Source organism: Macrosteles quadrilineatus, unplaced genomic scaffold, assembly GCF_028750875.1.
Source record: "Macrosteles quadrilineatus isolate MER2022 unplaced genomic scaffold, UCM_ALF_1.0 Scaffold_48__1_contigs__length_938360, whole genome shotgun sequence".
Lineage (NCBI taxonomy): Eukaryota > Metazoa > Arthropoda > Insecta > Hemiptera > Cicadellidae > Macrosteles > Macrosteles quadrilineatus.
The window spans coordinates 200,046-225,856 of record NW_026542641.1 but is presented as its reverse complement, the minus strand read 5'-3'; the positions used below and the strand labels follow the sequence as shown (position 1 = coordinate 225,856).

Genomic DNA, 25,811 nt, shown 5'->3' with positions numbered 1-25,811 from the left:
GGAACCTTTGTTAAGAATCAGTGCTACAAACAGAATATTTCTATATATTTTGGTTTAAAAAATACAGATTTGATTCAATACTTAATTTACACATTGTATAAAGCGACCAATGCAGTCATAGAATATAAATAGTAAACAATTTCAATAGGTTTTAATGTATTGGAAATTTAACCAAACGAAAAACGTTGTAACGTGTATATTGTTTAATTAATATATTTTTGTACCTAGAGGTGATGTGTAGTAAAAAATAAAATATTTGGAAAAGTAAGAGAACTAACTGCTACAACATTCTTCTTAGGAAAAACTATTACTCTTAAAGTGATAGTAACATGACAATAGGTTTTGTTAAACGTAAATTTGCTACATATTTGTACAGTGACGATGTATCATAGGGAGGGCAAATTAGGTTAGGTAAAGGAAGGAGGTATGAATGTTATAACGTTTTATTTATATTTGAATTTATCAAGTTTATGTCGTTTTCTTCAAAACTGTTACATTACGCACAAGTTTTGCGCATTAAGAGCCATGCATTTCAGCCAAGCCTAATTTGGCAAAGTCCACTTCAATTCCCATGATCCTACGCAGATATCCCTGCCTTGAGTTCAAAATATAACTGTGTTTTAACGCTAATATATATTGAGATATTTAAATTCTTTAGTGAACACATTCACCTACTCACACATGTACCGCTATATATACTGAAAATACATTTTTCTAATTTACACAACTAATTTAATAAAATGTAATGTCTAAGGGGCCTTAATTATAACGTATAATCTTTTTTATTCTTTCTACACAATAAACAGTAAAAATATTAAATATTTTCCGAAATTTCATCTTAATAGTAATATTACTTTTATCGTTTTTACTTTGATCCTAATTTCTCTCTGCAATACTGACAGTTCCCGCGTTTTTTCTTACATATTCTTAATCGTGACAAACCTATGCTTGTTAAAAAGAATTTTAAAACAATAAAATTCCATGAAAATAAACTACTTTCATGATATCAAAGACGTTAAAATAGGATAGTCAAAAACTACAATTTTTATTACTCCATTGAATTTTATATTTCCATAACTCGAACAATACTTCATAAATTAATTTATGCAAACAATAAAATGAATTTAGTAAATACCCCAATAGCAAAAATCAACGTAGTTCCATTTAATAATAACGACTTGTTTTGTATCATATATTATACAAAACATGTCAATGGTTGGTTTTAAAAATGCCAATAATTTGATGTGACAAAACATTTGACTAGCTTTTGTAAAACTTCCTTCGTGAAACAAATGGTTACCACTGTTTCCTTTTGAAAAAAAAATGTGAGAATTGATGGTGGACTTAGGGCTGATATATACAGCAACTCGGCATCTCATAAACTTGAACACTCCAACTCGTGTACTTACTTCCATCCCGTCCTGACAGACAAGAACAAACAAGCAAACAATGGTCACGGGGAAAACAGTTTCATTTGCTTTAAACAATAAACAACGAAGTGTGTGTGTATTGAAAGCCTAACTGCTGTGGTAATGTGTTAATACAATGATTATTTAATAAAGCATTACATGATAATTAATTATGGTTGACAGTTAATATACTATTTTCATAGTTTAAACCAAAGATTTTTCATATAGGGAAAGGCGTTTGTTTATAAGCCAGCTGTTTAATAACTGCAAAACTCGATAAATGATGTTTTCAAAATGTATGAAGAAGGTTTCGGTACCTGGTTGTGGAAAACTGATTTGAAATAAAACCACAGAAATAAAAACTATATTTTACAATGTTTTTTTTTTACTGTTCGATGAAAAATAATGCTTGGAAAGCATTTATTACTAAGACAGCTGGACAGGGAAGGTTTTATTTTGTTCAAGTACACAAAAAAAAAAACAAACAGTGCAGTATTGTAGTCTAGAACATACCTTAAACACTTGCCGACATAGGAAGTTTTCCTTCACAGGTAGCAGCCTACACAATAACAACTTTAACACATATTACTGTTAAAAGTCTAAAGCAGAGCGATAACAATAAATAAACATCGAGTTGTGGTTTTCGTAACGTATACTCGAGACAGTTTGCTTAAGGTTTCAAAATCGTAAACAATATATTATTTTACTTATTATCTATTTTGAATGGTAACACATAGCTGAAATATTTTAAAATTAATAGTTGTAAGTACTGTATGGAATTGATTAATATTTAATATAGGCTAGTAACTAACAAATAATATTTTCCTACAGTCACCCGACAAAGTTGGCTTCCCTGTACTGTTTATAGTACAGAAAGCTGCTAATTGCTGCATATTTATACTTTGCCGCACGGTTTATACTTTGCCGCACATCAGGATTCCAACCAAACAACACAAAACAGCGTGGTTTTATTATGCACGTAATCCGTGTACGCTTGGAAATAGGTTGGCAACACTTAAAGATAATAATACTATGAACAGCTGATTGACTATTATAACTACGATTTAACCTGTCATTTCGTGTTTATAGTTTTGGTATTTCTGAACTTTCTGGACTTTTCTTTTAAACGTTTTTAAAACATTCCTACGGTCTTAATAAACAAGAAAATACCTTTAAAGCAATTTTTTTAGGCGCGGAAACCACTTCAAATTACAAAAACATACGGAACTATATTCTCAAAAGACGGAGCACATTTCTTGCCGAGGAAAAATAGCGGAGTAATACGGACCACGGGTACTACTTTCTCCAGGGCACCATTTGTGTAATTGTGTTGCTAGCTGAACCTAAAAACGTGTTGTATAGTGTTTGAAAGACTAATTATTTATGTTTTATAGTGACTGTAGGAAAAATATAATGTGTAACACGAGTGAAAAAGGCCTTTGCTGCACTCGAGATCATTCCGCACTCGCCTGCGGCTCGTGCGTAAACATTGCTCTCGTGTGCAGCAAAGTGCCACTTTCACCACTAGTTACACAAATAACTAGTTCACATGTAATCAGTGAACAGTAAATATTTCAAAGAATGACAATAATTAATAATAAGAATAACTGAAGACTATATAACTAAACTATTTTAAAACTTGCTCATTTTTATCAATTAATAAAGAATATCTATAACTGTTTTCTTTTTTAACTCTCAGGTTTAGGAAATTCTGAAATAGACTCCTTAAGATAATTGAATGGATGTCTGTGTTTTGTGTTCTTTTTCAAATACAATGTTTACTTACTTAGCCATTTCTGAAAGTTGAAGTCGTCCATCTTTGTTGGCATCAAATACTTGAAGCTGCAACATACGCATAATGAGCTTAAATCTCCAAAATGGTACAAAGTTATGTATAGCGTTGCACTTTTTCATCTGCATAACATGTTCAAAAAGCTTTCGCTAAAGGTGATAAATACAATAACTAACTCCTAATAAATAGTGATTGTTTATAACAAGTGCTGTTCGATATTGTGCATGCTGTATTTTAGGTTAGCCTGAAAAAGAATCTGTAAACTTTAAATAAATAATTGAACGTGCCAATATTGAAACTAACTAGTTACACAATAAGTATACAAACTTTAAATAAAAACACTTAAAGCTGTGAAAACTCAGGTCACAAGAAAGTATTTGATGTTTTGTGTAAATCTTGGGTTACATTTCACAGCCTGGTTTGTATATTTTTTCTAATCTTATGGAAATACACTACTATTGCTATTTTAACCAAAGATATCTCAACTGGAAATCCGTTGGAAATATTCAAATAAAATTTAGTTTTGATTTAATTATATCATACTAATATTATAAATGTGAATGTTTGTGTGTTATATCAACTAGGCCTACTGGTCAGATTTGGTTGAAAATTTGTATGATGATAGCTCAGATTCCCGATTAACATAGACATATTCTTATCTCAAAAACCCTTTCGGACTCTGACCCAGTGGATCTAGAGTTTCCCATGTTAACCCTCTTTGTTTGTTAGTGTTGACGGTGGTCAATCACTAGCTCATGTTCTTCAAGTTATTTTTGTATTACTATTTATATCATTTGCTTATTGTTCAACTTGAACAGATTGTAAATTAAATAAAGTAAAAAAAAAACCCTTATGAGTATTTATATTTTAAGGGAATTAAAGAATTTAGTCAGCTGTTTCAACTAAAAAAAGTTGGTTCTATGATATGCAATAGCATAAAAAAGTTATAAGATACAACAGGGTGCAGCACTATTATTTTTTTGCATTTATGAAAACAGCTAATTTGTACCAAGCAACACCAAAAAACTGTGATACGCAATGAGAACTGTCAAAGTAGGATTGTTTACAGTTATGTTTATGTTTTCAATTTCATGAAAAATTTGTGATATTTTGTGAATCTTTGATAATTTATTTTTCTCTATTGTTTAGGTGAAGTGGTAAAATATTATGGCTATGGTAGATGTGTAATATTATAGTATACCATAAATTTAAAAAAGCAAATGTTATCAAACTGTTATTTTGTCCTCTCCGATTACAAACGCAAAGCTTGAGTATAACTGCAATAAGAATTTTATGCCAACCCCGTAAGAAGGACGGGTGAGTACCCGTATATTGCTAGTAAAATTATAAATGTGAAAGTGTGTGTGTGTTTTTTTTTAAGTACAATCACGCATTAACCTGATCTGACGCATGGTCAGATTAATCTGAAATTTGGCATGATGATAGCCCACATTCCCGATTGACATATAGCCATATTGAAAAATCCTTTCGGGCTCCGCCCCAGCGGCTCTATAGTTTCCCATGTTAATCTTATAATTATTCTTATGAGTATATTTAAAAGGAATTAAAGAATGAATGTTGTCAGCTGGTTCAACTAGACAAGTTTATTCTAAAAAAAAAAACAATAGCATTAAAATTTAAAAGGTTTACCAAAAGGGTGCAGCACTATTAATTTGTTTGCAATCATAACAACAGCTAGTTTGAACTCAGTAAAAGTATACTGCAATAGGCATTTTATACTTACACCCAAAATAGCCCAGTCAATATAGGTTTTTACCCGGAAATGCGAGATATAAAGCTAATTTTTTGCACAGATGTCTGTTATGGTATGTAAAATCACACCCTAAAAGTCCCCTGTGTGCTTCCCCCGTTTTAACGAAATAAAGGGGGGGAGGGGGCGCGACTTATTTAAACGTGTCCATGAACGCGATAACTTGAGTCATTTTGGTCCGATTTTGATTAAATTTGGTTTGAAGGTGTTAGATGGGACGATCTTGAATGAGTCGGCAAACCAGCATGATTGGACCATAAAAAGGGTGTTCAGGGGGGTTTTATGGGGTAAATATTCGGTTTTATGGGGTAAAAATTTAATTTTCTCATTTTTGACCCTCAAAACACAAACATATCTAATTCCTCTCCAAACCATTTAAAAAAGTTTAAATAATCAAATTGTATAGTATATTAAAGTGTTTTTGTACGGTTATTGGTTACGAAGAACATTAAATACCCCCCGACGCAGCAAACCTGCAGACTTAGCGAATTTCCATTTGCCTGATTGGGTTTACACTAAAAAGTCTCCTTAAAATATCACATTTATTCCCTATTTAAACAGAATTAGTTAAATGAGTACTTAGGTTTGCTGCAACAGGGAGGGTAAACAAGTTTTTCTTTAAATGTAAAATGTTAAAAGGTACTGTAGTTTAATAAGAAATTAATGTATTTTCAAAATTCTATCAAAATATGTTCATAAACAAGCAAACTACAACAGTTGACTTATTCTCCATAAGAATAACATGGGAATTTAAAATTAACATTTTTTTAATTTTCTCCATAACAATTAGGCGCATGATAACGCTTCAATATACTAAATTATTCGTTTTTTAAGCTCTACAAAATGGTTTGGAAAGAAATTGTGAAATCTTGCGTTTTTAGGGTCAAAAATGGGAAAAACCTATTTTTATCCCATAAAACCCCCCATAAGCCCCCGTTTACATAGTCCGATCATGTTGGTTCACGAACTCATTCAAGTTTATCCCGCCTTACACCTTCAAACCAAATTTTATCAAAATCGGACAGTTTAAGTTATCGTGCGGATGGACACACACACACACACACACACACACATATATATATATATATATATATATATATATATATTATATATATATCTATATATATATAGAGTCTCTGGGGACATCAAAATGAAAAATTAAATCGGTCCCGGGCCTAGGTCTTACCATGAGACCTACGGTAAAAGCTACTTCCCTATAGGGAAATTCGCTAAAAAGTTATAAATTTTAAAATTCCCTAGTTATTCTTAAGGAGAATAAGTTAGCTGTGTTGTAGTTTGCTTGTTTACGGATATATTTTCATCAAACTTGGCAAATCAACTTAATTTATACTAAGCTATTGATATTTTACTAAAAAAACGCACTTCATTACCCTCCCTGTAGCAGCAAACCTAGGTACTTGTTAGGCATAATGTTATTTAAATAGATTTAATTAAAAATCCAATCAAGCAAATACCTAAGTCAAACTAATCCTTCGATCTTTCTCAATATATAATATCCTTATCAAAAAATTATCCTTTATTTGTATCCTGGAAAATAAATTATGAAAAAAAGATTTACCTATATTTAGGCAAACATTCTAAATAAATGTTAAAACATACTTTATAATTAAATGCAATATGTGAAAATTTTTTTTTACTTTTGTATAAATAATGTTAACAAGTCAGTAGATACTTTTTTAAACACATACCTTATTCCAATTACTGTTAGTATCTATCCGTAGTATTATCTAAATTTATTGACCAAATAAATAAATGTATAATAAATATTAATTAAATTAATATTGTAACTATGTTACTCGTTATTTCCATGCATTATAAAATAATAAAAATATAGGAAGAAAAAAATGTTATGCCATTCTAAATATACAGGTAGGCCTATATAGATAGAGCCATAAACAAAAATAGTAATCTATGCCCAATATTTAAATTACTTGAAGATCTTCAAAACTTATTTCTTCTACAAATAATTCAACAATGATATTTCTATTTATTTACATAAATCTATTTACAATCTCCTTCACCTTGGAAACTGGACCATAACAATTTAACCTATTATTTGACCTATTATGAGGAAATAACCCGGGCGTTTTGACAGCAACAGTGACAGACGATTTGCCGCGAACGGTTCAGCTATGCTCTGTACGATTCGGAAGTGTTCATCACCTCGCTATTCCAACTAAACTAACTTATACTATAAGTTACACAGCTTATAGTTTTAAAAAAATTAAGAAAAACTGCCAAAAGTGATCAAATACGCCCTCATCCTCAAATACAAAATTGTAATTCTCACCATGGTGTCAGTGTACTCAATGAGTTTATCCTCGGACACATCATTAATCTTCTTCGCTTCCTTCAACAGATCTCGTAGAAAGTTCTGTAAACACCGAAACAAACAAACATTTAATGCGCGTCGATGGGACTCTTTCGTGTCTAAGCTACGAACATTGATGGCTATAGCTAATGGAAAACATATTTACATACTACAATTTATAGAATATACTATGTGTCAACAGACCTTTAACCCAATCGGTGAGAAAAAAATATGTTAAATCTTCATTATGAATAATCTTTTTATTTTGTTTATAACAAAATAAATCAAATTTAATTAATTAATTATTATTCAGATAGTATTTTACTGCGTGTTACTGTAACCAATCCTCTCTTTATTTATTTTAACTGAGATAACTCCTCACTCGCGTGTTTACGATTTTTATATTATTATTCGTCTCTTAGAAATGTCTTACCTTTAGTTCATCAGCTTCAATGTATCCACTCCCATCTGTGTCGTATTCTCGCCAAATCTATTAATGAAAAAGCCATAATTTAGTTAACTCTCTACATTTACCCAAACCTTTTGTAAAGTGTGCTTGTTAGTTATTTGAAATATCTTACAACTTGCGGCACAGTTATATTCTGTTTGAACTAGTTACATAAACACTAAACAGACTACTTTCGATGTGTCCAATGACTCAAAGTACAAGATGTTGCCCAGAATTAGTACTTACTCTGTAACTTGTAACTACTCATGGCGACAAACAGCTGTTTCCTGGACTAAATCCTTGCATGGGAAGGTCGTCAATATAGTGTAGTGTGGCGTAAAAAATAATTATATATCTATTCTAATACTAGTAAAATTTGTTTGAAGCTCTTTCTAGATTCAAGAAAAGACAATAACAAATACAATTTAATTAATCCAGAATAATGTGTTTCAATTCTTGAAGTTAACGTAAACACATAGCCTATCAAAAACCTTAATTAAATTGTCACAGTACTGTATGTCATTTCTTCCAATGAATAAATGACCCAGGCATAATTATTTGGGAGAGCCAAAATATTATCACAAGCTTTCATGTTGTTGTTCATGTTGTAAAAATAGCAAAATGATTATTATTATCATAATACTGGTATTTTATGAATCAAGTATATATTATAATAAACAAACCTAAAAAACCATCAATAGGTCCTCAAGGCAATGAGACTATTTGAGAATGAGTTCATAATGAAAGGTAAAAGCTAACTCAAATTGCAGATACAATTTAATAAGCCAACCATAATCCTTTGACAGCAGTTGGCATGGAGTTGTTCTCACTGTCAAACATGATACGAGTCAGAAAGTGGGAATCCACATAAAAGTATCTATATATTTTATAGCAATTATAAAATGATTTATTAATCAAGATAAAATGTCAAACGGGATTTTGATTGCATAATTACCCCAGTAATAAATTAAGGAGGTCGTAAAAATTATCTGATTAATCTTGTATGTGCTTTTAACCAACCACTGGCCCCCCCCCCCACCTCAAAATCATAGAATCCCCCCCAAATAAATTTCTGATGTCGCATTTTGCTACATCAAACCCCCCTGTGGGCACCCCTGTTTCCATATACCTAATGTTAAAAATACCTCAGCTGTACTTATTTGTATGTTATTCTTTCAATTTATTACCTTATTAAAATCAGGTGTGATTATTTGTTTGAATTACTGTATTTTGTATTGTTTATTTCAGCTTAACCAATCAATAGTTGTGTTAATGCCACTGACTATACACAGACTATACACTTATGAAGTCAACTGGGTGAAGCCCGTGGGTAACAGCTAGTTTAAACTATAGATTTTGTGTACCTATCAAATAAAACAATAATATGGCAAACTAAAAGACCTATCACAGATTTAAAGCCTTTGGAACGATTTAAACCAAGGCCTCTAGTGCTAAAATCCCGCACTCTGGCCTCCATCCAGGCAAGTTCATTTAAAATAAACGTAATCGATGTTTTTACCTTCATGAATTCAACGCTGGATTCGAGAGGGTTATCGAAACGGAAGAGCAATAGGAAGTTCTCTTCCATCGGCAACAGCTGGGCAAGCTGTAACACATTGTGACGAAAATTACAACATCGTGCATCCAACTTGACGTTGTAACAGTGTAAGATACACCCGGCAAACTTTTATATCTGTTCAATTTTTGTTCTACTAAAACAAGTTCAACTGAAAGATATGATCAAAATATGTTCCCCACCAATAAATTCTAATTTTTATTACTGAAATTATCGTAGGCCTACCTTTAAGTTAGCACATAAATAAATGTGTATAATGATATAGCATTATTGAACAAAACCAGGCTGTTTTCTTAAGAAAAATCCGTGGTTGAAAGCACAACCAAATAAATTTAGAGCGTCTTCGACTTAAGCTTAACATTATTCTACCTAGAAAGACAATTTTTTTCATTAACTCCAAATGCATGGATTGAAAGCAAAATGCATTGTGCTGCAGTATGACGAATAGGTTAATCGACTGAATTTGTATGAAGTGAATTATAAAATAGACGTAGCTCCTTTTGAATATCAAATAAGCTAACTTATTTCCTTTTAGTGTAAAAGTAATTGTAAAAGCTACATAAAATGTCTATTTCACGTATAGGCCTACTTGTCACGATCACTCACCTCTCTTATGTCTATTTTGCCGTCTTGGTTGTCGTCGTATGCCTCCATGAAACACTGCTTCAGCTCCACCAACATGGCGTCTGACACCGCCTACAACAACGCATTATTTGCATATGCTTGGATTTCATTTTACTTAGTTAATATTTTAATGACATGATAAAAAATGTTTTTATTAGAATCAAATCTTTACACTTAGTATTTCTTTTGTTAGTATAATTTGAAATACGTACTCTAGCTGCAGCAAAGTACCTGTTGAACAGAATGTAAAGTGAAAAAATTTAAATTTTAGACTGTTCTGTTACATTTGAGTTCTTTAGAATTTAGATTTATTTTAAAACGTTTTTATTAGGTCGCTTTCTTGTCCGCTACAAATTTTGCAACCGATTTTATACTAACTTCCCGATGAGCTAGGGACTTGAAACTTGAAACATATCTCACAAATGGAAGACAATGCAATATTATACAATTATATTTTATATTTCCCTTGGGCTACGCCCCATGGGCTTGTTTTTATTAAATCGATTTCTTGCAAATTTTGATACTTCCCGATGAGCTAGAGACTTGAAATTTGAAACATAGCTCACAAATGGATGACATTGCAATATTATATCATTTAATTCTCATATTTCCTTTCGGGCTACGCCCCATGGGCTTGTTTTTATTAGCTCGCTTTCCTACAAATTTTGATATCAATTTTAAACGATGTAACCGATAAGCTAGAGACTTGAAATTTGAAACATAGCTCACAAATGCATGACAATGCGATATTATATCATTTAATTTTCATATTTCCCTTGGGCTACACCCCATGGGCTTCCAAATTTTTCATGTTTACATTTTGAAAGGATGTAAATAGGCCTATATGAACTAATTTAAGTCAGCTGTAAATACTTAAATTTGACAGTTCAAAAAACAGAGGTTAAGAGGTACAGGTTCTGCTCCCAAGAGATTCTTTATACAAACAAACATTTCAAAATAAACTAAAATAAATAAATAAATGAAATAAAATAAAATATTTCAAGATAAACAATCTGATTGCAGATATAAAGGAGTTTGTTAATAATGACATTTGTTATTTATTTAGTATTCTATAAAGTAAACAATAAATCAAATAGATTTATATATTTATAGTTAGTAGGTAGGCCATACATGCAATCTAATACATAATTATATGCAAAGAAACTCAAATAAACCTTAGATTTCCCACATGCCTCTGTCTTAATCTGATATAGACGCTTGAAATAGATTTACATGCACACACATTAAAACTAAAAAGTATAAAATAATTTATAAATAAAAAACTTTTTTAAACAAAACGTTTTTAAACGCCCTAAAAAGTAGAAAATAATTTACAAATAATTTATAAATATGTTGAGAGAGTATAAATACTTGTACGATTTAAAACGAAAAACGTGGGGTGCATGCAATAGATAGTTTACAATTATCTTCACCTACTGAACTAATGTATTATTATCATTTAATTGCATGCACCCAATGTTTTTCGTTTTAAATCGTACAAGTATTTATACTCTCTCAACATATTTATAAATTATTTGTAAATTATTTTCTACTTTTTAGGGCGTTTAAAAACGTTTTGTTTAAAAAAGTTTTTTATTTATAAATTATTATATTTTTGTGACGCTGTTATACAGATTTTCTGTTCGAAATAAAGATGATTTGATTTGATAGACACTATGCGTTTAGTTTTTATTTTTATTATTGTTTTTTTTTTTTATATAAAGTGTCGTTACCTTAAGAAAAATGAATTTTTAATGTTATATTACTAGCCCATCTCAATATTTTACTTTATTAATCAAATCAAATCAAATCAAAAATCGCTTTATTCAGCTTGAAATATACATGAATACGTAATCATTGGTAAGAATACAAGTCCGTGCTCGAGGGAAGAGCTCTTACCAGCAGAAAACATGTATTGTACATAGATCAAACACAGGAGCACATTTTATAAATAATGTGTACGTCTAAACTCTTGGATACATATCAGGAGCTCTTAAAAATATAAATGTATACTAGAATATTATTTAACAAATAAAGAACCTTAAGCACAACAATAAAAATACAGTATATGTACATTATTCTATAGAAAAGTGTATGTTGATAGCCATTATGGCGGTGTTTGAGGTAAGAGGTGAATTTAAATGTAAGGCGAGCGAATTATAGCCTCTGCAGCCTCTCGTCCTACATCAGCCACTCACAGACCTTGCTTTTATACTGTATACAGCGACACTGCCTGATTCAGCATCAGTTATGTTGGGCGGCAAGTTGCGGTAAAGGATGTGAGCTATGTAAAATACGTCATTTTCCAACGAACTATGGGCTAGTTGTGGAGTTCGGTATCCAAAGTTATGTCTGTATCTATTGTGATAACTGTGATGTAAGATAGAAAAAAATAATAGGTTTAATCAAAACCTAAACCATAAATTGTTCAGTTTCGATTCTTCGAATCCTTTTAAATGTTTTTGGGTAACTTTTCTAAGCATATTGCAAGAGCTCAAACCTACCTCAGGGCTGACGTTTTCTGCGTTGGCACTGGATACAAATTCTCTCAAAAACCCATCTAGTTCCGTCCCTTCTATATACCCATTGCCTGTAACAGATAATGGACATTGAACGTCAGGGAATTAAAGAACTTCTTATGTATAGTTACTTTAAATTAAAAGCATTAAAGTTACGAATCGATAAAGTTCTAATTATGTAGATCAACCTAAAACTGAGAAGCAAGAATCTCTTACTGTATTGTAGCCTAGTTGAGTATTTGGTTACGTAGCTCACTTAACTGTTGTTTCGATCCTAAGAAAAGCTATATTTAAGTTTGATGGCTTGAAATTAATTGGATTCAGGTGTATGATACATAAACTATTCAGGCTAAAGCATTAACGAAGGCAAGTTGACCCAGTAACATCGATTAATTAGACAAAACATTTGGTTAAAAAAACTAACCACAAAGTACTAAACATTTGGTTGATTTATAGTAACTTTTAAGCCAAGCATTGTTATTATTTTATACAACAACGATTTGCGGTACAAACTTAATTACGGTAAGGAGTCGTTAGTCTAGTATCATTATGTTAAAATAGACATATTCCATAACCTCTGATGTTTGATTCTGCGGAGTTTTTTTTTCGCTTCAATTCTAGAGATTTAACTAAACAGGTGCATTTAGCTTGAAAGATTTCCAAAGCCTAACTAATTGAAATCGTTTAGAAACGAATTATTTCAGATTGTCGAAGCTTTCAGAACCAATCCATTAATCAATATTGGATTATCTTTCTTTTGGAAATTATTTTACTGTCAGTTATTTCACTCTCTTGTCGAGAGGGTTGTTTGAGTTTGTTTGAAATTGAAATGAAAATCTCTCTCAATCTGTATATTGCAATAATGAAAATATATCACTACCTGTCCATAACAACGAACATTGTCATGCATTTTATTTTATTTTATTTATACATGCCAACGGCTTAGCCAATAATTGCATTATGTGCATGATTATATTATGTTTTAATTCTATAACGTTTGGTATTAAGAAGATTGTGAATATAATATTTTCGCATTATTAAATGCAACCCTCAATTATTTAAACCGAAGAATCCAAAAGAATATAATATTTTATATAATGTTTTTATAACGATACTGTAATAAACTGAGAAGGATTAGTTTGAGATGAAGATGCATACGTGTCAACCTTCCATTTGTATCTTTTAAGAGCTTGAATTTCTTTAAATGTTTGACCTTCAATTCTACCGAGTCCATTTGTCATCTCATAGATTGTGCTTACGAACAATGGAATCACACAGTTTTGTAAGCTGAAGACTATAGTAAGTTTGGAAATTATTTTACTGTAATTGCTTATCGCATTTAAAAATAATTTACATAAAAATATTACCTGTCTAGAAAAAAAATAGTTAACAAAATCGAGACTACAGTTTACCTAAGTCTATTACTGGGTTATCTTAATTAGTCTAAGCCTTCCAATTTTTTCAAGTTACCTTGTGATCATGTTATTTTTTTCTACTTGTTTTATTTCATTTACGAATATGGTGTAGTTTCCTCAAAATTTCAACCATTCTACTACCGCTTATCATTTACCATTAGGTTTATTCTCTCTTCATTAAATTTTATTGACAATCGAGCTATTTTTTTAAATTGTTTTGTACACTAACTTTGACTCCTTGATGTTGTTCTTTCTACCCTTCTTACAATAATTTACTATTTCTCCTAGTTCTCGGACTGACCGTCTTTGTCGTAATGACTCCAGACCTCCATGAACTGGTTGGCGGACAACTTCTTGAGTTCACGGGACTGCGGGTCTCGGTACTGTCGCATGAAGTTTGTGGCCCGCTCCAGGTTAAGCTTCTTTTCGGCTGCTGATGTCATTTCTGAAAATAAAACAATTTTTAATCAACAGAAATTGGTAGGTTTATTTGTGGTTAAGTTTAGGAACCTGGCAAAAAGTGTGAAACTAGTATTTATACTAGATTTAATTTGAAACTTGAAGTTTGATTTAATTAATATGTACACACACATAATAGACAATGCTACTTTATAGCAACAGATCGAAAGTATTTAAAATAACATTATTGAACCAGGAATTAGGAACTATATTTCAAATTTCTACAAAATGACTTATAGGCTACTTAACGTGTAATTAAAAATGGCAAAACAGCATAAACGCTGAGAAAATGAAAAGGGAATTCCGGTTTTGGTTTTTATTATTAATGTCCAAATATTTTTGACTATTCAATTGATTGAATCGTCTTATTATTAAATTATATTATTATTAATTATTATATATATTAATAATAATAATTATTATATTATAAATGTTTTATTATAAATAATTATTATATAAATTAATAATAATTATATTATTAAATATTTTTCTGCTCTATGTTGGTTATAATAAATACAAGTTAGTCAAAACAATAATTATCAGTTCCTTTAAAACTATTAAGAGAATATCTTAATTCTCTGTAATTAAAACTAGGTGGCATTCGCAGGGGCATCCAAAAAATTGAGCGGAGTCATCAAGGGTTCATATTATATTGTTTTTGTCATAGCCTACTGCAGTAAAAACAGTCGTTTTTAATGCATGCGTTGCGGGACTAAAGTAGCATTTTTACTCTTTATGGAGTAAAAATCGTTTTAGAATCTATGGAGTAAAAATCAGCTGTTGTCAACTCAGTTGTAAATTTCTATTGTAAACGATTGCATGTATCGATTCGTGCTTCGTAATCATTTTAACCTACAATTTACAGTCTCTTTCCATAGCATTTTAGCATTGAAGATACATTAATCCATTCCCACATTCAACACTGCTCACTTTTACTACTTCCTTCACCACCCCCTACGTCGTGGACCTGTTTCCCTCTCTTTCCATAGCATTTTATGATTGCAGATACATTAATGTAATTGCCAAATACAGTTCCTACACTCTGCTCTGCAAGCCTTACCACTTCCTTCACCATTTCCTACGTCATAGACCCGTTTCCTTCCCTTCTCATAGCATTTAAGTATTAGATACATTTATCTAACTGCCCAAACGGTTCCCCCACTCTGCACTGCTATCCTTTACTACTTCCTTCACCACTTCCTACGTCGTGGGGCATGATTCCTTTCCTTCTCATAGAATTTTAGGATTGAAGATACATTAATCTAACTGCCCCAGACGGTTCTCACACTATGCTCATACTTTACTACTTCCTAAGCCACTTTCTACATCGTGGACCTGTTTTCATCACTGTCCATAGCATTTTAGTATTCTACATACGTTAATCTAATTGCCACAAACATTGCCCACACTCCGCACTGCTGGCCTTTACTAATTCTTTCACCATTTTCTATGTCGTGGGCATGCTTCCATCCCTTCTCATAGCATTTCAGCATTGCAGATACATTAATCTAACTGCTACAAACGGTTTCCAGTTCCCACACTGCTCACCTTACTACTACCTTCACCTCTCCTTACGTCACGTACCTGTTTACTTCCCTTCCCTTGGCATTATTGGATTGCAAATACCTTAATCTATTTGTCAAAAACAGATCCCACACTCCGGACAACTCGCCTTGACTACTACTTTCATCACTTCCTACGTCACGGACCTGTTTCCCTCCCTTTCCAAAACATTTTAGGATTGCAGATACCTTAATCTAATCGTCATAAACAGTTCCCACACTCCGAATAGCTCGCCTAGACTACTTCCTTCACCACTTCCTACATCGCGGACCTGTTTTCCTCCCTTCCCGTAGCATTTTAGGATTGCAGATACCTTAATCTAATCGTCATAAACAGTTTCCACACTCCAGACAGCTTGCCTTGACTACTTCCTTCACCACTACCTACGTCGCGGACCTTTTTTCCTCCCTTCCCATATAATTTTAGGATTGCAGATACCTTAATCAAATCGTCACAAACAGTTCCCACAGTCCGGACTGCTTGCCTTTACTACTTCCATCACCACTTCCTACGTCACGGACCTGTTTCCCTCCCTTCCCATAGCATCATAGGATTGCAAATACCCTAATCTAATGGTCATTAACAGATCAAATACCCCGAACAGCTCACCTTTACTACTTCCTTTACCAATTTCCACGTCGCGGACTTGTTTCCCTTTCCTTAGCATTATTGGATTGCAAATACCTTAATGTTTTGGTCATAAACAGATCCCACACTCCGGACAACTCGCCTTGACTACTTCCTTCGCCATTTCCTACGTCGCGGACCCGTTTCCCTGCCTTCCCGTAGAATTTTAGGAATGCAGATACCTAAATATAATCGTCATAAACAGCTTCCACACTCCAGACTGCTCACCTTTACTACTTCCTGCACCACTTCCTACGTCACGGACCTCAAGCTAGTGTCGTCATTTGATTATATTTATGATACATACCGCTTCTATTCTAATATCTGTGGAATAATGCTATTAGCTATTTCTTTATCTACTGCATTTAAAAGTCAACAGCTGATCATATGTCTTTGTTTATGTGTCAAATACTGCTTCCATATGGATTACATTGAAACTTTGAGACCCAGTGGGGCGGATTCCTGAGAGACTTTTTTAACGCCATATAAATGTTGGCTCTCACCGATATGGTCTTTATCACCACGCAAAATTTGAAAACGATTGATTCAGCCGTCTAGGAGGAGTTTGCGTATTACGAAAAGCATAAGAGTCGACGTATAAGAGCTTCGCTCAATTATGTTTAGATAATGGTCAACATAGTCATAGGCCTACATTTATCGAACCGGAATGATTATATTTCACGCTGTTTCGGTCCAACGTACGTTACAAAACCACGATAGCCTCTGTTCCATATAATCACTACCACAAGTTTACAGCTAATTAATGGAAGTTAATGGAGGTAATGAATCTGATTATGGTGTATTTATAGGTACTAAAACTACCCTTTGATAAATATAGTTAAACTGTAACCGTTACAAATCTAACGGAAATGTATGTCAGCATTTGTAGTCATTTTCATTTTGTAATTTTGAAAAATAAATTCATTTGGTTCATTGTAGGTTCCGATTTATTCATTTTTGTTGAGCAGTATGTTTTTCTTCTATAATTTTATTTGTAGAGCGATTGATAAAGGAGTTCCCGGTGTAACTAGCTGTGTTCGTACAATGCTAACGAAATAGCAAAATCGTCTTAAAAAGCTTTCTTGTCGTTTAAATATTGAATATAGAACATAAACTTATTTGTTGTGGTAATGATTCCTGAACCTCAGTAGTTCATGGAATGTTTAATCTCATTTATTTCACTGATTGTCTATTTTAAATTAAAATACAAGCAAGGTAATTTTCACGATCGGCAGTTGTTTGAATGTGCAGAAAGTAAAATTATTGTCTACAAAACTATACCTACTAAATACTGCGACCGAAATGATTACTTATTTTGCCTATTCTATTAACTGTATCTAAAAGGGAGCGTATTGCGTAGTTTTTAATGGGCTACATATTTATTTGGAATTCTAAGAGCAAATTATACATATGAATATGATAATACTAATACCCGAGATCAATTCCACCAGCTTCATTATTCGTAGACACAAACTTATGTTCTTCGTATTGTTTTAGCAAATTTCCCATATAGGACTAAGTTATTGCCGTAGGTCTCATGGTAATTCCTGGACCTGGGACCGATTTAATTTTTCGTTTTGAGGTCCCCAGAGGACAAAAAACACCATCAGTTCAAATGCATATATATTTAAGGTAAAAACGGGGTTTTCCTATTTATGACCCTAAAAACAATAAAACTTGTAATTTCATTCTAACTCATTTTGTAGAGCTTAAAAAAGGAAATAATTTAGTATATTGAAGTGCTGTTGTATGCCTAACGGTTACGGAGAAAATTTACAAAAAAGTGTCATTTAAAATTCCCATGTCATGGAGAAAATGAAAACTGTTGTAGTTTACTTGTTTATGGATATATGTTGATAAAATTTGGCAAATTTATTTATTTCATCCTTTGCTATTGACGTATGGTCATAAAACACTTTTTACCTTCCCCGTAGCAGCAAAACCTAAGCACTCGTTAAATGTAACGTTATTTAAATTGGGAATAAATATGTCCTATTTATGGAAGTATTTTAGTAAAAATGTAATCAGACAAGTTGAAATTTGCTTAGTATGCAGGTTTGCTGAGACGGGGGTATTATTCTTATGTACATTACATCCAATTAAATCTTTTGTTTTGTCACTCGAAGGCACACCCACTCTTTTCCTGTGAGGAGTTATGAGTGTAATAAATACTGAGGTATTACACTGAACCCTTGATGAGATTGGGCGAATAACCACTTTATCCTTGTAACAATGGCTGGAGGAGAAGTGTGACGGGGGGGGGGGGGGTGAGGAAGGGAGGGAGGAGGCAACGACAAGGAACATTTCTTATTGTCTTGTATAAGCCTCACTTGGAGCCTCTGTTATACAAACCCTTCTTATCCGCGGTTCCCTGTAAGCGGGCCTTTGTTGAATGTAAATAGTTTGGGGTTATGTTCAAGACTTTTCCACACCACTTACACCTCCAAGTGTCTGGGATTTTTTACAGTGTATCTAGTTGTTTTACCTAAGTTTGGAATCGGCAAAACTGTTCATTCTACTTCCTCCCTCCCTTCAGCTGGAGTCGGACTTGATCCGCTTCAAAGGGCAAGTACAAAATTACTCTTGGCCAAGAGTTTCTACAGTGTCCGTGCTTGTATCACTGGGTTTAGTTATTTCAAAGAAGCTTGTCATTAATCTAGTTTGATTAAAGCGTCATTGTTTTATTTTAATTTTAGAAGTAAGTATACATTTTGTTTGACATGACTAATGCAAATTTGTATTTGTTACTTTGGTTGATTAAAGAAGTTATTGAGTTAACCACTACTACCACCTTTTTAAAGAAAATCAAATATTTTCTCATGTGACCAAAAATAAAATGTCAATGTACTATTGCATTTAATTACGTCAGTGGGTTAAATTTTAGAATAAATATATATTAAAACATAAATGTAAATTAAGATTACCAAATAATTAAAAATATTGATTAGTATTGTTTAAAAATAGCTGGTTCAAGAGCAGGTCCATTTCTACGGTCAGTTGATGTTGGACAGTTTGTATTGTTTAACGAAGATTGTATAGACAGCGTCTTAATGCATAAGTATATAAAATATACATTTTGTTCATGTATATGATATCGGTTTTTTTTTCAACTTAGTTTTAGACATAACATCTCAGATTATGTTTCTTTTCTGATAATCACATATCTATGATCTTGTTATACAAATAATAACAAAGTTATCTGCCAGCAAAATCACAGTCAAACGAGTACATCTCGCATTTTAAGCAATTTTTTTACAACGTTTACTTATAAACACTTATTTTTATTATTTGAGGGTTATTATAGCAACCACCCTAACAAACTATATAGATATTTTTCCAAATTTCAGTAGCTAAAGTAGCTAGTTAATTTCAGTAGCGAATTTTAGTAAAGAATTAATTTAGCCTATAGCAAGAAGTATGCAGTAAAAACCGAGCAAGCTTTTGATAATTTAGCACCGGTGTTTTGGAGCTAAGCCAGGCGACATTCCTATGCTTTACCTTTTGCCGGTTTAATCCTAAAATTCTTTTCGTGTTCTATAATTTCATAGATTCAAAAATTTTCATTGTGTTCTACCATTGATTCTGACATTGATCTGAGGATGAAAAGATTGGCTCAATATTGAATATTCAAGATAAAAACGTGTATTTTCGTTTTTAAAAACTCTAGAGCTAACAGCTGACAAAATTCTTTAATTCCTTTTAGATATGAATACTCATAAGGTTAACATGGGAAACTCCAGAGCAACTGGGGTGGAGACCGAAAGGAATTTTGAGATAAAGATATATCTATATGTTAATCGGGAATGTGAGCTATCATCATACCAAATTTCAGCCCAATCCGACCAGTAGTTAATGTGTGATTGAACTTCAAACAAACAAGCACACAAACTTTCACATTTATAATATTAGTATGAAATGATATGATTAGTATATGATACCAATTTTCTCAAGATCCTAAATAAATAATAAATAAATAAAAAGGCCTTTATTTACGAGCGAGTTTCATATACATGATTTTCAAACTTACTCAAGTCAAACTAAAACTAAACTAACCTAATATATACAGAAATATAATATACAAAATAACTACAAAGAAAAAACATTCACAATTTACATTTGTTTTTCTGCATTGCGGCCCTGAATGAGGCATACGATTTGGAGCTCTTTATGTCCTGAGGCCGCAAATGATTTCGTTCCAATCCTACGATAAGGAACGTTTTTTTCAGTCGTTAAATTTACTTTAAACACACACAATATCATCCATCAGCTTCCGCTTCGAGTTTAAACGGTTCTCATTGTCTTCGTGGAAATCTACTGTTTTGATTAAGCTTACTCTTTTGAATTATATTTGACCCAGGCCGATTTACTTTTTCATGTTGAACTACCCAGAGACTGAAAACACCATCCGATCGAATTGATTAGACAGGAAAATTATTTTATAATTTTATTTTATTTAATTAATATTTAATTTAATATTTAATTAATAATTAATTAAATTTAATTTATTATTTAATATTTTATTTATTTTAATATTTAATTTTATTTTATAATTTTTTTTTATAATTATTTTTCGTATGATAAATACAAAGATTTAAAAAATATCCGTTGGCACGATAACCCCAATATTTGATTAAATTTGGTACAGACAAGTAAACAAACTAACAGGTATTCATGCAAACAGCAAACGAGTTCACGAAGAGCGGACTGCGGCTCCGCAGGGGGCCCACGCTTGCGTGGGTACGTGGCCTGGCGACCACGCGGACCCTAGCTCTCCCAGAGGGGAGGTAATTGCCCGGTGTTGGAACCGGTACTTCAGGTAGGCCACAAGCTATGGACGACTGGGCAAGCCAGCCTCTTTGGGTTGTACCCAAAGTGAGAGTTCCCAGTGACATTTCCTCCATTCAGGGTGGTGGGGTGTTCAGCTCTGCTAGTGTTGATTATGTTCATAGATCTTTCACCTGCCTGTAGCTTGTGGTTGTGACTTGAGTTCTTCGGGCTCGTCCTACCTGTTGTGTTCGACTGACACTTTGTGAGGCATATCCTCGACTTTGGAAGTAGCCTCGTCCTGGGAGGTGAAAAACTAAGCCCCCAAAGGGGAGGCAACTGTCCGGTGCTGGAATCGGCATTTCAAGTAGGCCACAGACATGGACGACTGGGCATTGTGTCCCAGTGACATCCCTTCATCCAGGATAGGGGGGGGGGGTGTTTAGCTCTAGGAGAGATGGAAGTGCATCATAATCTCTAACCTACCTGTGTCTGTGGTTCTCTGGGCTTCGGCCTGCTTGTTGTGTGCGACCAGCATTCAGAGTGGCACATCCTCGACTTTGGAAGTAGCCTTTCCTGGAGGTGAAAACGGGCAAGTACCCTTAGCTCATGGGGACACTCAAGGGAAACGTAACTTTCCGCAGTGTGAGGGCAACGGTTTGTAGGCACTTATGCAAACCAATCCCTGTCTCTGATCACGGACGGTATGGTTATCTTGAGTGTGGGGGGTTCTTCCCGGAACCTCAATTGAGTCAAGGATGTCGCCACCTTTGGTGGATAGGTTCATCCGGGTGGGTCCCACTTCTATACCTGCCTCCTTTTGGGAAACCCCGATGACCTGGCAGTGATGTTGGGTCTGACGGGCAAACGAAGTAGATCGGGTGCTGGGTCCGAGCCCGCCAGAGGTATCCGGGGATCCATCGCTCTGGTTATCTCTGGTTTCCCAGCAACTGGGTAAGGCCTCGATCGGGTAGTGGTGTAAATGGGAGGTTGGGGTTCCCCCCGGCAGCTTGCTGACGGTCCCCTTCCTTCTGGCTATTGATGGCGGGTTTGCCTGTCAGGGATTAGATAGGTCCCGAGTGTTGCTTGCACTAAATGCGTCGGGGCGCTCTACTATGGTCCTCTAGGTCCCGACCTAGTGGAACCCAGGTGGAGTGACGCTTAAACAAGTAGCCGGAAACCCTGGTTAGGATTGAGGGGCAACCCTCTTTCCGAAGGGTCTGCTTCGGCAGCCGGTGAGCCTGATGACCTTAAGTCATCCGCCCATGATGTGCAAAAGGTTGATGCGTAAGCTTCGGCCTACATCATGGGGCCCGGGTAAGTCTCACGATAGGTACCGGGTATGTAGTCAGGGGGCTTCGGCTCTCATGACAAAATATTGAAATTGAAATTGAATTGAAATTGAAAGAGCGGACTGCGGGATTGAGGTTTTCAGGAGTACAGATTGGTCTTTCCAGCTTTTTTACTCACAAAACATAAAATTTAAAAACGTCTTTTCAAACCATTTTGTTGAGCTGAACCGTTGTTGTGTGCTTAATAGTGACGGAGAAGATAAAAAAAACTGTTGTTTTAGAATTATTCTTACGAATAAAAATAAAATAATATATCTTGTTGTGATTTGGAAAACTAGGATAAAAGCATTTTGATAATTAACGTATCATATACCAGTCAATCTACTAAATATTAATAGGTAACCTGAATGCAGATTTCAGACATGCTTTTAATTTGTTTTCCTACAGTTACCTAACAATGTACATGTTCTCTCACTGATTTGAGAAAGCAAAGTGGCCAATTCGCTCATCAGTGTGACAATGTTAACATTGTCTCACTCCAGATTTGCAACGCGAAGGCACGAAATAGTGAGCGCGTAATATGCTGACAGAGTCGTATGCGCGCGAAATACGTTGGCAGCACTGGCTGTAAATCAGCTGGTCAGCTGTTGTACTGTTGTATCAATAAATGTCATATTAAAAGTTCACTTCTGAGTAAAAATATGTTACGTTTCTTTACCAATGTATTTGTTTTATGGTAACTGTAGGAAATATATAATGTGCAACTCGGGTGCAAAGTGCAATTGTCTCACTCGAGAAACCATTCCTCACTCGCCTACGGCTCGTGAGTAAGTAATTCACTCGAGTGAGTCAATTGCTCACTTTGCTCACTAGTTGCACAAATAACTATTTACTTAAGTAGTTTTTAAAGCAAATCAAGATATTTTCAGTGCTAAAAACTCGTTAACGAAATAACCCATTTAGACGAAATTTCTCGGGCAGTGCTCACTGGGACGGTTGTTCCACCTCTACCTCTCCCACCCCAAATACACTGCTCGGGACTGGACTCTATTCTATTTTATAGTTGTACAGTAGGAATCACAACTGGGGAAGTAGTTAGAGGGACAATAATTTTTGGCCTAAAATATAAGGATTTTTTATTCTAAGATAACATTTTTACTTTGTGTCATTGTTTCATTTAATTTTTGTTTACTTGTTCAAAATTTTATAGCGAGGGTATATCAATAATTGATACACCCGTGTAACCGAGAATGGGGGGAAGTATGCATATTTAACTTTAAAAATCCATCTATGTATTTAAATATTTATACTATTTTTTACATTTTTAAATGCACCCCTTAAACATTTAAACCTAAGAATCCAAAAGCAAATTTGTTTTTAATAAAATATTATATAAACTAGCATTGCAAACTGTGAAGCAGAACAGAGTAGTTCCTATAATCGTTATCTACCTTTTTTAAGCTAGGTACGTTTAAATTTGTGTGCTATATACTGCGGGTAAAATTGTGAAAATGATATATGAAAAATGTGTGTTCACGCGTAGGCACCTGGAAAAGTGTTTTTTGAAATCCAATTTCGCTGAACATTGTCTGGTAATAAGACAAATTGAAACACATGTTCCTTCTTGCAAAGAGAAAAGAATTGCTAAGATGTACGACCTAGCTGGGGTAGTGACAGCGGCAGAATACAGTTTCATAGTCATTCTTTTGTAGTTGACAATACAGTAAATACAGTATTTCATAAAATAATGGTGGGATTTTAACTGTCTGTAAAACTATTGTAAACTAATTAAATATTTTATATTGGTATCCCTGCATCCGGCAGCCCAAACAGTTTTCTTTAGATTGATAAAAAATGTGTTGATTGTTGCAATAATCGACAACCTACCAATTATTTAAATAAACTTTAAGTTATATTTTCTTTGCAAACATGTTCTCCGTAAAAAAATTTTAAGTGTTTTAAGTAAACTAAAGTCAGTGACTCTAGTACAACGAGCATTTAAAAGAACATTTAACAAAGCTCCACTTCATTAAAATAACATTTGTCGTTGGAGCAAGCATTTCATAAACACTTAGGTCAGTTAAAAAAACATTTTAAGTTACTAAACATGTTGTACATTGGTAGATGTGGCCCTATAGCATGGTCTCCAAGAAGCCCGGGCCTGTCTCAATGTTATTATCTCTTTATAAATGTCATGAAAAACATACTTAATTCTAAAAAAAATCTAAATTCAGCCCATCTAAGAGAAAGGATCAGAGATGCTGTCTTCATTGTTATAAGAGAAATTCTGCACAACAAGTGGGCTGACCTTGATCATCGTTTATACGTCTGTGGCGCTAGAAATGGAAGCCATGTTTAAGTTTATTAGTTATCATGATGGAATGGCCTCTGGATCGTCTGAATTAACTATATAGTGGTTTAATTTACCTTGTTACTGTCAAAACGATCCTTTGTAGTTAGTAAGACTACAGTTGTTTCATGCTTCGAATGGAGCACATCATCAGGTCAGAAGAATGTCAAGTAGTCTTCATATTCCTCGCAGTGGAGTTCGTCAAAAGTTTAATAATAAATAGACAAAAAACACATAACACACGGAAACACGAAACATTTAATATTGGTCGACCAGACGACGGTAACAACATACGTCGCGACTGTCACGTGCCGTCAGCGTTGACCCCTACCAAGGCCCCTCATTGATAAATTCATTGCCATCACCATTCCCATATGTTTTAGGTAAATAAACAAGCTGGCTGTTTGTAAGATTTTAATGGTAAGAGTTTAGTATAACTATCCACCACTATGACGTAGTGTTGCGCTACCCGCGCTGCAGCATGGCCTGTTTTTTCTAGTGGGGCCTTGCCCCTACCCCTACTCTCAATGTTATCCTTATCTCGTTCCTTTGTTTTCTGTTTGTTGTGTATATGAATAGCGGTGTTGTAAATAATGTTTGATTCGAATGATAATTTTCGTTTAATATATTCTGTGGTTGTTCTTTTGGCGCCTTGTAGATTTCAAACTCCTCAACTGTATCCATGTATCGTACTTTATTGCAGAGTTGTACTATTTCTAAATTGTTGTCAATGTCAATATTTGTGTAATTATGGTTGGTCGAAATTAAGTGGTTGGCATACGCTGATTTGGAATTTTTCTTTGGCATATGTTCCTTAAACCTGGTGGAAAAAGATCTTGATGTTTGGCCTATGTAAAAGTTGGGACAATC

General features: G+C 33.7%; 1 protein-coding gene across 3 annotated transcripts in view; it reads right to left on the bottom strand.

Annotated features, from left to right (window-relative positions):
• Positions 1–25,811, bottom strand: part of LOC129005976 (calbindin-32) — a 105,071-nt gene that overhangs the window by 16,649 nt on the left and 62,611 nt on the right. For 2 of the 3 annotated variants that reach the window (XM_054435055.1, XM_054435053.1), the window contains 9 exons: positions 14,188–14,331; positions 12,457–12,542; positions 9,935–10,024; positions 9,272–9,358; positions 7,738–7,794; positions 7,284–7,367; positions 3,196–3,251; positions 1,923–1,968; positions 1,410–1,421 (listed from right to left, as the gene is read on the bottom strand). In XM_054435055.1, the coding sequence (XP_054291030.1) occupies positions 1,410–1,421; positions 1,923–1,968; positions 3,196–3,251; positions 7,284–7,367; positions 7,738–7,794; positions 9,272–9,358; positions 9,935–10,024; positions 12,457–12,542; positions 14,188–14,329 (660 nt within the window). In that variant the 5' untranslated portion in view covers positions 14,330–14,331. The remainder of the gene's footprint in view (positions 1–1,409; positions 1,422–1,922; positions 1,969–3,195; positions 3,252–7,283; positions 7,368–7,737; positions 7,795–9,271; positions 9,359–9,934; positions 10,025–12,456; positions 12,543–14,187; positions 14,332–25,811) is intronic. The other variant, XM_054435056.1, reaches the window with a different exon arrangement.